The 12,464-nt window shown below is 49.9% G+C and overlaps 3 protein-coding genes across 3 annotated transcripts; 1 reads left to right on the top strand and 2 right to left on the bottom strand.

The window, feature by feature from the left end:
- Positions 1-78: 78 nt before the first annotated feature.
- Positions 79-1,655, bottom strand: LOC117646009. Its single transcript, XM_034386628.1, has 6 exons — positions 1,568-1,655; positions 1,316-1,478; positions 1,146-1,197; positions 564-624; positions 365-487; positions 79-142 (listed from the first exon to the last, which is right to left on the bottom strand). The coding sequence occupies exons 1-6, from the start codon at positions 1,638-1,640 to the stop codon at positions 117-119; spliced, it is 498 nt and encodes a 165-aa protein (XP_034242519.1). The 5' UTR covers positions 1,641-1,655; the 3' UTR covers positions 79-116.
- A 3-nt stretch (positions 1,656-1,658) lies between these two features.
- On the top strand, positions 1,659-5,163 carry LOC117646007 (ATP-dependent RNA helicase DDX24). The gene is made up of 11 exons (XM_034386625.1): positions 1,659-1,946; positions 2,038-2,352; positions 2,424-2,550; positions 2,631-3,267; positions 3,345-3,640; positions 3,721-3,943; positions 4,030-4,141; positions 4,218-4,335; positions 4,413-4,590; positions 4,682-5,019; positions 5,091-5,163. Exons 1-11 carry the CDS (start codon positions 1,806-1,808, stop codon positions 5,114-5,116), a joined length of 2,511 nt encoding a protein of 836 aa, XP_034242516.1. The 5' UTR covers positions 1,659-1,805; the 3' UTR covers positions 5,117-5,163.
- LOC117646008 (ankyrin repeat domain-containing protein 16-like) lies at positions 5,141-7,033 on the bottom strand. Its single transcript, XM_034386626.1, has 6 exons — positions 6,474-7,033; positions 6,261-6,388; positions 5,896-6,171; positions 5,628-5,811; positions 5,344-5,543; positions 5,141-5,263 (listed from the first exon to the last, which is right to left on the bottom strand). The coding sequence occupies exons 1-6, from the start codon at positions 6,641-6,643 to the stop codon at positions 5,193-5,195; spliced, it is 1,029 nt and encodes a 342-aa protein (XP_034242517.1). The 5' UTR covers positions 6,644-7,033; the 3' UTR covers positions 5,141-5,192.
- Between the last annotated feature and the right edge of the window lie 5,431 nt (positions 7,034-12,464).

Below are 12,464 nucleotides of genomic sequence, written 5' to 3'. Positions count from 1 at the left end.
TTCTAACCAACACAAATTAGTTCAATCTAGTCATTTTCTAGTAAGTATGGATAAAAAGGAAACAATAATGAGAACATATTATTTTTTTATAGAGATTTTATTACCTAAGAAACATTTTACTTGATCTCTTTGACCTGGAGACCTGCAACAAGAAACAAGGGAATGTTTCAGCACACAAATGAGCGCACAAACAAGGCTGAATTTCCTCAAGGAACTTGCATTAAACTTTGACCCACCAACAAAAATAATAGAATCCACAAATCATGTGACTTCCAGACCACTTAGGTATCACAACAAAATACTGTTGCAACACATGAGCTCACCAGGTACCTTACAACCACTAAGAACTAGAAGAAGGACCCACCTGGAGGAAGGGACTGCTTCAGTTTCTCAGCCTTTTCCTTGTCGGTGATGACTAAGGTGTAGAGAAACCTGGAGCACCTGACCTTGAATTTGGTGTTCTCAGCGTTCTTCTTTATCTTAACAGCTGAGAATGTCAAAAATAAATCAGACTCTACCAACACAGCTAGCCACAAAGCAGTAAAAAATTTCCGGGAACTTACATTTGGCATCCTTTCTCCTTGCCTTGAGCAGGAAGTCCTTGATCTCCTTAATTTCCTTGGGCTGAAAGAAACAAAACAAAATTTAAGACAACTATATCCAAGACAGTTTTCAGCGGAGCTGTGCAGTCAGAACACCACAGCAGGAAAGGTCTAACAGACATAACAGGCTCAACAAGCTGCGATAACTGCAGCTGAGTGTATGGCAATTGGCTGAGGTTCATAATTTAAACCATACTTGACAGGAACTGAAAGTGTACTGTGATTGTGGGGAAAATGCCAACCAAGAATGAATATGAACAGCGAAGTGAATGCAATGAAATTTGGAAGACGAGACATGGACAAAAGTGGAAAATCTTCGCTTATGAATGCTTGCAAGTCTCGGCATATAGCATACTACAGAGAGGTGTTAGCGGACATAGAACTGGGAGCAGCCGGCAACCTAACCTCCAATGAAGTGTTTTGAACTATAGATAGCTGGATCATAGAGAAACAAGACCCAGCCGAAAACATTTAGAGATCAGATTTGCGACAAAAGAGGTTTAAACAGGACAACTAAGAAAATAAAATAGTTGAAAAACTTACCATTTTGTTAAGAGGTGTGCTGACTGGCTGTGAGCAGCGTGAAAGACACCACCTACAAACGGGGATCAGATTATCAAAGCGGCCGAATACAGCGGGCAAAATGAGACTAAATTTAGAAGATAAGGCAGATTAATTGTTTCAGATGCGGATTTCCAGGGATTCTTTCTTACCAATTGGATGATGTTCTTGCAACCGATGTCAACACTGGAAGAAGGCTACAATCAGACCGGAAAAGGCTCGAACCCGCCGGAAACGCGTTGTGTAGGATCGAATTCAAGCCAGCCAACAAGCGTCTTCCATGAGGTGTTTTCACTATTACTTGTAAAATTTGAGCTAGAACAACGGGGTTAAGAGAAACTGACTCCTAGTTTTGAAAATACAAGAGAAAAACAGTTAACCAGTTTTCAAGATAACCCTCTTACAAAAGCCTTGACAGGGTTTGTTGAATCCAGTTGGTACAATCTTCACAACAAAGAATTTTTCATAGTTTCTCATACTTCATAAAACACCTCTTTTTGTTGTTTTTGTTGTTGCTGGTTCGAAGCAAGTTCCAGCCACATGTATGAAGGGTTATGTTCATGTTCATTTCAGTCAATTTAACGTATCTGTCAATTTTGGATTTATTTCTTCAACATAAAACAATACATTCAACCTGACAAAATGGTTAAACCTAGAATAATCAAAGGCGGCAAAGGACAGTGGAAATCTATTTCCTTAGACCCAACAGTTTTCAGTGCAGCTGATTTGGATGGTGTTATTGGGATTGAGGAACTGACGGATTACTCCATAATAAACGCAAAGGTAAAAACTATTTTAGTTTAAGGGCAGAAAAAAATTGAGCATCAATTTATGATGGTCCTGTAGATTTCAATGGTTGACTTGTCTTGTCTAGCGATCGAAAAAGAAGAATCCGACAGACATAAACAATGCAAGTGCAAAGGGAGAAATGTCAAAGGAAAAGAAGGCCAAGGCCAAGAAAAAGAAACTCAAGAAGAGAAAAGGTGAAAAGCATGTCAAGTCCCCCTCAAACACTGAGGCACAAGAACCAGGGGAAGTTCCAGTGGAAACCCAAAGTGCCGAGGAAAGCAATGAGTTCAATTCTGATGATCTGTCTACTCGGATGGCAGCATGGAATGGTCTTGGCGTGCCACCAATTTTGCTTCGTGCCCTTGCTGAAAAATCATTCCTAGCTCCAACAAAAATACAGGTACTGTTGCTTAGGTTGTAGATCCTCTATCATTTCTTATTGCCAGTTTCTTAATAGTTTTTCCTTTCCAGGCCCTGACGCTTCCAGCTGCAATTTTTGGACGTAGAGACATTCTTGGCGCTGCTGAAACAGGAAGTGGAAAGACTCTGGCTTTTGGCCTTCCTATTTTGAATGGAATAATTGAAGAGCTTGAGAAAAGTAGGCTCCCCTTCTTCACTGTGTCCTTTGCTTTGTCTTAGTTTTGAAAATAAATACTAAAAAATACTTTCTATCTCTAGGAAAATTGGAGAATGATGTGCATTTGTCAGATGAGGAAGACATGAACAGTGACAATGAAAATTTTGTCAATGATGATGATGAAGGAGACTTTGATGGGAATGAGCATGAAGCAAATGATTTTGATGAAGGAACTGCTGAGGAAGATGAAGATGATGATGATAAAGAAGATGAAGAGAGTGTCGATGATGAAGATGATAAAAAAGGTGAAGAGAGTGTTGATGATGAAGAGGATGAGGAAAATAACAGCCTCAATGGAGGAGACTCTGATTGTGAGGAATATGGTGATGACTTTGACAGTTTTGATGGAACAGCTCAGTGTGTGAAAGTAATAGATAATATTACCTCTGGATTTCCAACTGTCGGAGAAAGTAATTCCAAAACCAGATATATTTCAAAACCTTTGTATGCTCTGATACTGACACCTACAAGAGAATTGGCTGTCCAGATTTCGCAGCATTTGAAGGCTGCTGCAAAATATACCACAATATCTGTTTCGGTTGTAGTTGGAGGCCTGTCCTCTCAAAAGCAAGAAAGATTGCTTAATCGTGGCCCTGAAATAGTTGTTGCTACTCCTGGTAGATTATGGGAACTTATTGAAGAAGGACATCCCCATCTTGCAAAAGTTAACACTCTGAAGTATGTTTTATGTTTGTTTTATTTGAAAAGCTTCTTAGTTGGTTGTTGTTATTATTTAATTGTGATTTATATTTCAGGTATTTAGCTATTGATGAAACAGACCGCATGTTAGAACGGGGGCATTTTGAGGAACTTCAAAAACTTTTATTCAGGATAAATGAAGATGAAGCTCACAGGAAGAAACGACAGAATTTTATATTCTCCGCCACTCTCACTCTCACTCATGCCCCCCCTCGCTATGTAGCACAAAAGAAAGGTAAAAAGAAATTAAAGAAGCCACCCTCCAAACTGACACCTGCCCAGAAATTAGACAATATTATGAAGACAGTTGGGTTGTCAGATCCAAAGATTGTGGACATCACTGAAGGTTCAGGTCAGTAGCATCTTTGCTTGCTTGTTTATTCCCCTGAAACATACATTGCAATTGTTGTAACCTAGTTGATTTACTTTTAGGAGTTGCTGAGATGCTTTCAGAGGCACAAATTATTTGCTCACTGGGTGAAAAAGATTATTATTTGTACTATTTTCTTCAGAGGCATCCAGGGCGTACATTAGTGTTCTGTAACTCAATTGAAGCTGTAAGGAGACTGTCACAACTATTTACAATACTAGGTTGTTCGCCTTGGCCTTTGCATGCTAAAATGCATCAAAAAGCTCGCCTTAAAAACCTTGAAAGGTAAAGCAGCTACTATGCATTTCTCTTATCAGCTAATCTTTTGTCTTTTGAGATTTGCATGTTCATTCTTTCCTTTTCTTTCAAAGGTTTATTGCCAGTCCCAATGGTGTTTTACTAGCCACAGATGTTGCTGCTCGGGGTCTCGATATACCCAATGTCCAGCATGTTATTCATTATCAAATACCACGCACAGCAGAGGTTGGTTCAACATTCATTTTATTGTGAGCATTTGCAAGATAAACTATCTAAATTTAGCCAAAATTTTCTTTTAAAGGGTTACGTTCATAGAAGTGGCCGCACAGCGCGAGCTCAGCAACAAGGTCTAACTGTGGTATTCATAGAGCCCTCAGAGGTGATCAATTTTAAACGATTGTTCCGGACCCTTTGTAGAGGTGAGTAAATACTTTAAAAAGTTTTGAAAAAGAACTAATGTAGTTATGGCTATAATGCATAGAAAATCTCATTTCAGACCCTAATCTTCCCATGTTCCCTGTGGAATCAGAATGGATGGCCAATGTTAAAGAAAGGGTTCATCTTGCTCGTCGCCTTGACACACTAGAACTACAAGCCAGACGTGTTAATACAGAGCATGGCTGGCTGGACAAAGCTGTCAAAGAAATGGACTTGGTACTCAGTGATGATGAATTGTATCCTTTCTCTCATGTTGGTTTATCATTCGGTAGTTTGTTGTTACACTATAACTTCTTTTTATGTGTATTTTCTTAACTATCTTAATAGACCCACATCCTATTCTCGTGATGGTGGAGACAAAGTGAAGAAGGAAGCTGCAGCCCTTCGGAAGCAGTTAAATATTTTACTATCCAAACCTCTTATTCCTAAAGGTTTCTCATCAAAGTTTCCTACACAGACAGGAAAACTGGTTGTTCCTCTGTTTCCTGGTGCAATGTCGTCTAACTCAGAAATCTATAAGGAGACTGCTGTAGATGCATTGAAACAGTCAGTGGAAGATCAGAAATCTGAAAAGAGGAAACGAAATAATAAGCGATCCAAATTGAACAAAAGAAGGAAGAGACTAAGAATGACTGAGGCAGCAGAGGAAGCCTCAAACCAAGAAAGTAATAACCTTATTTTTGATTGATATTTCATTATGAAGTGTCAGAGCGGTAATGTTTGATTCTGCTTCCAGGTAATGAACACAGTGACCAGGATTAAAGGTGTAAAATGAAGTATATATAATAAATTATGACCATTATTATCAATCTTTGTTTCATTATATTGTACCAATCATTTATCTCTGCTGAAAATTGTCCAACATACTCTTAATTTCTGGAGTATTCCTTTCTGGTAAAATGTCATGACCTGGAAAAATTCGTTATTTATGTAATGGAATTAGTTGCATCACAATTTCTTAAAAAATGGCAAACTGTGCATGTCCTTACATGAGCGCCCCCATGAATCCAGCTTTGTTGGGTCGGCACCCATGGCCAAAAGAGTTTCAACCGATTTAATCTGTCCTGCTCGTACAGCGCAGTGAAGGGGAGTTGTTTTAAAAGACCCCAATCCATCATCCGACTTGATGAGTCCTGAGAGTGTTTCAAGCATTTGGCACTGGCCAGCTTGGGCAGCCATGTGGTGCACCCTGAAATTTGAAAAAGAATTAAAGTACAAGGTAGCAAAATCAATTTACTCCAAATTTTTCAAAAATATTGAAGCATTCCCTTACCCATATCCTTCTTTGTTTAATAATGATAAATTAGCACCAGCAGTAACAAGTGTTGTAAATGTTTCAACATTTCCACTTCGAACAGCATCGTGAACTGGTGTTGCCCCACAAGAGTCCTTTGAATTTAAATCTACAGCACTGATGTTCAACAGCTGTTTCACAACCTCAGTGCAGCCATGCAAGGCTTGCAAGATAAGATGAACATATGACACACATGTTTATGTTTGGGAATCTCTTCAAATACTTCATATAGTTTTTGGGAACTCACCTGCTGTATGCAGGGGGGTTCTCCCATTGTTACTTCTCATTGTAACTTCTTTACAGTCTGGGTCAGCTTCAAGAAGCAATTTCACAATAGATGTATCACCTTCTCTCACTGCAACATGTATAGAATTCCATCCATCCTTATTTTTGTCCCTCAAAAGGGCTGAACCTCCATTTTCCAGCAAGAGCTGACAACAGGCTAAGGCCTTTTTTCCTGTCTTGGTACAAGCGAGCATAAGAGGAGTCCAGTCTGCCTGTTTTATTGCACGAGCATTAGCACCTTTGGAAACAGAAAACCAATTTAAGACATGGATTCATTCTTTTAACTTAGGAGTAAAAAATTAGTTGGTGGTGAACAACTTTCTTTACCTTTGCTGAGAAGGTATGCTACTGCCTCGGGTTGTGAGTTTTGGCATGCCTCATGTAAGGCTGTTTTCCCAGCTAGATTGGTGATGTCAACATGATTTGTCTCAGAATTGCAGACTTCACTGAGATACCTGGAGTTTCGTTAAAAAATTGTGTAGAGGGTGTCATTTGATTAATGAGAAAACGATATTAACATGATGATCAACAAAGACTAACCTGAGTACAGGAATATTGCCACTCTGAGCAGCCACATGCAAAGGAGTGTCACCTGAAGGGTATCTACATTCAATCCAGTGAACACCAGCAGACTGTAATGTCTGTTCCATTTCAGAAATCTTTGCTTTCCGAGCGAGACCCAGAATTCGACTCTTCATGTCGTTTGACATGGTTTATATTCAAAGAAACCCGCTTTCAAGAGCAGAAATCCAATTTGACAGAATCTAAATGTTGCACTGGTGCAAAACAGATCTCTGGTTTCTTTATTAACACTGTGCTGTGTCGGTCCAAAAACATAAAAAACAAGTATAAACTGTTGGGCACTACAATGTGGAAGGAACATCAAAACATCTGTTTCAAGTACGTCGTCTGCTACATCTTCTGCTACGCTGCAAGGTGCCCAACCTCTGCCAAGGATCTGTTCCGTTCCGTCGACCACGACAGCAGAAGCACTCGAGAAAGAAGAAGCCGCATCATCTAACAGAAAATAAGGATAATTAAAGTTCAAAGCTACAGACGACCGACTTTGAACGGGTGTTTTCAGTTGCGAAACACTCGTTGGATGGAGCCGCGCATCGTGCGTTGGTAGAAGTGGAGAGCACAGGCGTCGGTTGGGTTGCCTAGCCAAGCGCCTAGAGCCTAGAGCAGCGCGGGGCCGCTTCCTCCCTGTGCACTGTGCACGCAGGACGCAGGACGCAGGGCCAGGGCAGCACGCCGACGAACATCACGCTCATCATGTGCACGGCCAGCGACATCGCCAGCGGTCCCCAGGGAGCGTTTCGTCGCTGTGTCTCTTTCGCACGCCGTGCCTGGTAGGCAGCCCAACCGCACGCCCACTTATTTTCGGATCACGCTGTACCCTCTCGCGTGGGTCTGTAAAGTTAAACCATGCGCATGGATGCTTGCATGCATGCATGCATGCATGGTTTGCGGATCACTATGGAATCCACTCAGAAGGCTATTGTTTCCATCTGGCATGACCCAAGAAGAAGTTATTAGCCCTTAGAAATGTGTCAGCATTGATAAAAGTCCTTTTAAAGTGGTATTTTCAGCGCGACGCACCGACGCTTGCGTGCATGCATGCATGCACGCACTCCCGCGCTGTCGCTAGTTCTCTTCCAAACTGGCCTTTATCTTGTATGCCAATATGTTTGTAGCATTATTATGTGACAAAATGTCATTCTAACTCCTGTCGGATGACAACAACACCTTTCTATATGGATTTCATGGCGATCCGCAACCCATGCATGCATACATGCATGCAAGCATCCGTGCGCATGGATTAACTTTACAGACCCCGTGGCGGTCGCGACCGCGGCACGGCAGTGTCGTGACGAAGTTCGGCCGCACCACCCGCACCGGCACCGGCACCGGCCCTTGCCAGCATGGTGCCAGCGCCATGCCGCTACACGCGAAACGAATCCGAGATAGACAGAGACGGAGAGGGCCGCGGGGCCGCGGTCGCGGGCGAAAGTCCAGCCAATGGCGGCGGTCCGTTCGGAGGCGGCTGCGGGGACAGCCAATGGGCGCTCGCCTCGCGGCTGCTCGCGGCGCGGGGGGCGTATCGCAAGCGCGGCGTGGCGGGGGCTGCGGGGGCCCGGGCCCGGCCGGTGCGGGGGGCGGTGCGGTCGCATAGTTGCCGGCTGCAGTCGCCGGGCCCTCTAGGCCGTGGAGGCCACGGCCGCGGCGACTTCATTTGGCTCTGCCGGCTAGATTCGCCGGGCTTGCTCTGCTCTGCCACCCCACTGCCACCCCACTGCCACCCCGCTATGTAGAGACCTCCGAGGAGCCGTTCCGTTGCTCCGTCTGTCGCACATGAGATGTGTAGGGTGCGAGAGAGGAACAGCGACGAGGTGACTCCGCAATGCCTCGGCTGAGGCTAGCTGAGGCTGCAGGGCACTGCAGGGCTCCGGGATGCTTCTGCCTAGATCCCAGGGCAGCGCGTCCAGGGCAGCATGCCCATGGGAATGGGGCGAGCCTCCACGTCGAGTGTGGTGTGAGTGACTGGCTGTACTGGTTGCACGCGTTGCACGCGTTGCACGTGGCCGCGGATGCCTTGGCCGCCCCGCCCGCCCCGCCCGCCCCGCCCGCCCGGTCACACAGTGTCACACACACGGCGGGCACGCGGCACGCAACGCCGAGAAAACGGGGAGCCCGACGTGGAGACTTGAACCCGCACCCCGCGTCCCGGGTTGCGTTGTGACGTGTCGGTGCCACCCGTACCAGCACCCGGACGGCGCGGCGCACTCGACGGCCAACTTGAAAAACCTAGCACAGATTACCACGATTAACACCGCATTGAATAAATGAGTCGGGTTCATTCCGGTCTGCGCTGGTCTAGTCCGTCTAGTCCGCCTAGGCAGGGCTAGGTCAACCGGTGCCAGAGCCGGAGCGCGGGTACGTGGCTTGGTTGCCGTCCAGGTTGCCGTCCAGGCAGCGCACGGCAGTGCGCGGCAGCGCAGCCAAGCCCCTCACATCCTTCGTCTTTTTGTGGGAAAAGTGTCTGTGAAATTCCGACGACCTCCAGGTCTATAAAACGGCTGCCGCGCCACGCGTGCACACAGACATGGTATACGTACATACGCACACACACGCGCACACACACGTGCACACACACACACGCACTCACACACTCACGAACACACACACACACACACACACACACACACACACACACACACACAAGCTGGAGTTAGTGCGAGAAGCGAAAAGGAAAAGCGCGTGGTGTGGAAAGCCAAAGGGAACTCCCGTGCCGTTCGCCGCGTTCGCCGTGGCAGCCACACTGGCAGCCTGGCTGCAGCTGCAGCATGGAGAGGCGGACGGCCTAGCGCGGCGCAGCGTTCTGATTTTCATTTTCACGGCCCGCCTGGAAGGCCTGGAAGGCCTGGAAGTCCTGCAAGTGGACGCGCACCGCGCACCTTTGGCACCTTTCTCCGCGACGGGCAGCGGCTGCACGTCGCTCTGTCCCTCTCGCGCTGCTCGCACCGTGCGGCACGCGTCATGAGAGCGACGTGTCGAGCTTCTCGCAGCGAGTCTCGCTCTTGATCTACTTCCTCGCACTTCGGCATCAAGAGGATGGGACCACGCGGGGCGGGGAGTGGCCAAGGTGCCAAAGTCTGCTCGCAAGAGGCGGGAGGGGGGGGGGGGCAGCCGAGGGGTCGAGGGTCAACCCTTCTACCGGTGGGGCGGAAAGGGCGACGCGAGGCGCGGGGCGCGAGCCGCGAGCGCCCTGGGCCGCCAAACGCCATCTGCATACAATACCTCGACCAGCTCGACGTCACCGTCGTCACCGCGGGAAGGCAAGGAATGGCTCGGCCGAACTGAACGAACTGAACGGGCCGCCCCAAGGACCGGCCGGCCGACAGTGCATCAGTATACTGATTGCAAGGAATGGCTCGGCCGAACTGAACGAACTGAACGGGCCGCCCCAAGGACCGGCCGGCCGACAGTGCATCAGTACACTGATTGCAAGGAATGGCTCGGCCGAACTGAACGAACTGAACGGGCCGCCCCAAGGACCGGCCGGCCGACAGTGCATCAGTACACTGATTGCAAGGAATGGCTCGGCCGAACTGAACGAACTGAACGGGCCGCCCCAAGGACCGGCCGGCCGACAGTGCATCAGTACACTGATTGCAAGGAATGGCTCGGCCGAACTGAACGAACTGAACGGGCCGCCCCAAGGACCGGCCGGCCGACAGTGCATCAGTACACTGATTGCAAGGAATGGCTCGGCCGAACTGAACGAACTGAACGGGCCGCCCCAAGGACCGGCCGGCCGACAGTGCCCCATCGAGTGCGACTGATTGCAGACAGAAGGCTCCCCAGAGGCTGCCTGCAGCCGGCAATGTCCCCGCGGCACCGCGGAAGGCAACGGGAGGCAACGCCAACGCTCGCGGCAGTGGCAGTGGCCATGCAGTGGCGTAGGCAATCGGAACGGGCCAGCGGGGCTTCGCCATCGATTGCAGGCGGAATTATTCGACAAGCGTCTCAACATCATCTTCGTTTCAATGGGAATCAGCCTACGGCCACCGCAGGCCCACTCAAGTGACACTGCAGTGTTCGAACGAACGCCCCAACGCGTGCGACGCCGGTCGCCACGCTCCTAGAATAGCAGTGTATAAGTGGAACAAAGTTGTATAAAATGAAGGCCAGGGCGTCGTTTCGGGCTTGGGCCGAATGTCACCCGATGGTCGTGAATGTTGGATGCCGTGAGCTGGGCCCAGAGGCTGGGCCCTCCGTCGCACGGGCCGTTCGCATTGGATATCTCCCAGCAGAATCGAGATCGCATCCAAACGGGTGTCTTGTGCGCCGTGCCGGGTAGGTGACCCAACCACCCGCTGGCGTCAGCAGCGTGTCAGCAGACACCCCTTGACGTGTCCACACCTAGATTCTAGGCGTTGCTCGCGTTGCTCTTGTTTCTGTTCCTGGCTGCAGAATTGCAGGGTTGCCCCAGGGTCCAGAAAGTCCAGAACGTCCAGAAGCGGGTCGGGAAGGGCTTGTCACGCCGCGGGAAGGGGGGGGGGACGACCCCTGCCTGGATTGTGACAGTGAACACCGTTGCCACCGTCCCCGTTCCGGCCGTTCTGGCCGGCCTAGAGAGCCTAGAGGTCCCGGCCCCAAGCCTCCAGCACTTCCAGCAGTCCCAGCTGGTCCCGGCTTGTCCCAGCTGGTCCCGGCTTGGCGCAACTGGAAGGTCTGGAAGGTACACTGGCCTGGGAGGGCGCCCGGCCCCGAGGCCCCGCCGCCCCGCCGTGCCTACGCCCCTGATGACATTCCAAGCTGTTCCCGCAGCGCGGCCGGGAGGCTGTCTCTCTCGCATTCGCGGGCCGCTCCGTAGAGGAGCGAGAGAGACAGAGCGCTGCCCCGCGCGCCGAGGCGGGTGCACCCGCACCGTGCATTGAGGTCGCCGCGCCGGCCCGGCTCGCGGAGCTCGAGCCGCGAGCTTGTAGCTTTGGAGCTCGCCGAGTAGAGCTTGCGCCGCGCCAAGCCTCGCCAAGCTGAGTAGAAGAAGTAGAAGCTGCGGGAGAGCAGGAGAGGCGGAGAGGCCCAGCTGGCCTGGCTGGCGGCACAGCCGGGAACAGCACCACCAGGACTACCAGAGTACCAGCACCGCGGCGAGGCGGCCAGGCACACGGCACGGGTTACCCTTGCCGACGCCGACGCCGACAGGCCGACACACCGGCCGGCTGGTTGGCTGTCGGCCTGCCTACCTCGCGGGCTCGCGGGGGTCACTGCACTGCAGCACACTGTAGGAGTAACAGGAGGCTGTCTCTCTCGCACCCCGACGGGATACGCCTCATGCGTGCGAAGCGTGCGAGAGGGACAGAGCGACACTGCAGTCTGCAGGCAAACCGCCCCTTGTCGGACTTTCGGCTAGTGTTCCGGATTGGGTGGGCGGTCAAAACCCGATGACTCCAGAGCGACTCTAGAACTCGGCCGGTGAATGCAGTGCCGCCCGCAGGCACTGTCAGTAGGCTGGCGTAGGGCCTAAGCTATCCCGTCGGCAGTGCCTGCGGCTGGCACTGCATTCACCGGCCGAGTTCTAGAGTCGCTCTGGAGTCATCGGGTTTTGACCGCCCACCCAATCCGGAACACTATTTCGGACCCCGACGCCTGCGACTGCGACGCACTGCGACGCCCTGCGACGCCAAGACGTCACCATCCGGCGTCCGCGCGGACTGGGCGGCCGGCCTATCGATTCTCATCACATCGAGAATAGAAACGAATCGGAACGACGTAGTCACGCTGCCGGGACGACGGTCTCGACGACGGCACGCCGCGAGCTGCGTGCGGATCCGAGATCCAAACGCGGCGATCGCTCCGCTATCGTGATTCAGATCGACTTTCAGGGCGGCCTTACGGTGCGCACGCGTACCCGCGTTCGCAGCCAGGCGGATCACGCTCTGTCGGAGTATTTTGCCTATGGATGTCGATGTAGTATTCCTCGTGTACTGTACTGTACTACGCAAGAGGAATGCAAAATCCACC

The sequence above is a fragment of the Thrips palmi genome, unplaced genomic scaffold (assembly GCF_012932325.1).
Source record: "Thrips palmi isolate BJ-2018 unplaced genomic scaffold, TpBJ-2018v1 HiC_scaffold_19, whole genome shotgun sequence".
NCBI classification, from domain to species: domain Eukaryota; kingdom Metazoa; phylum Arthropoda; class Insecta; order Thysanoptera; family Thripidae; genus Thrips; species Thrips palmi.
Note: the sequence above shows the minus strand (reverse complement) of the source record. Positions and strands in the feature narration are given on the sequence as shown.

Excerpts from the sequence above, each read along its gene's own strand:
- LOC117646007 (XM_034386625.1), top strand. The coding sequence starts at position 1,806 with ATGGTTAAACCTAGAATAATCAAAGGCGGCAAAGGACAGTGGAAATCT. Across the intron at positions 2,353-2,423 it reads TAGCTCCAACAAAAATACAG|GCCCTGACGCTTCCAGCTGC; the intron begins GTACTGTTGCTT and ends TTTCCTTTCCAG. Across the intron at positions 3,268-3,344 it reads GCAAAAGTTAACACTCTGAA|GTATTTAGCTATTGATGAAA; the intron begins GTATGTTTTATG and ends TTTATATTTCAG.
- LOC117646008 (XM_034386626.1), bottom strand. The coding sequence starts at position 6,643 with ATGTCAAACGACATGAAGAGTCGAATTCTGGGTCTCGCTCGGAAAGCA. Across the intron at positions 6,389-6,473 it reads GGCAATATTCCTGTACTCAG|GTATCTCAGTGAAGTCTGCA; the intron begins GTTAGTCTTTGT and ends ACGAAACTCCAG. Across the intron at positions 6,172-6,260 it reads AGCATACCTTCTCAGCAAAG|GTGCTAATGCTCGTGCAATA; the intron begins GTAAAGAAAGTT and ends CTGTTTCCAAAG.
- LOC117646009 (XM_034386628.1), bottom strand. The coding sequence starts at position 1,640 with ATGAGAAACTATGAAAAATTCTTTGTTGTGAAGATTGTACCAACTGGA. Across the intron at positions 1,198-1,315 it reads GCAAGAACATCATCCAATTG|GTGGTGTCTTTCACGCTGCT; the intron begins GTAAGAAAGAAT and ends CCCCGTTTGTAG. Across the intron at positions 625-1,145 it reads GCACACCTCTTAACAAAATG|CCCAAGGAAATTAAGGAGAT; the intron begins GTAAGTTTTTCA and ends TGTTTCTTTCAG.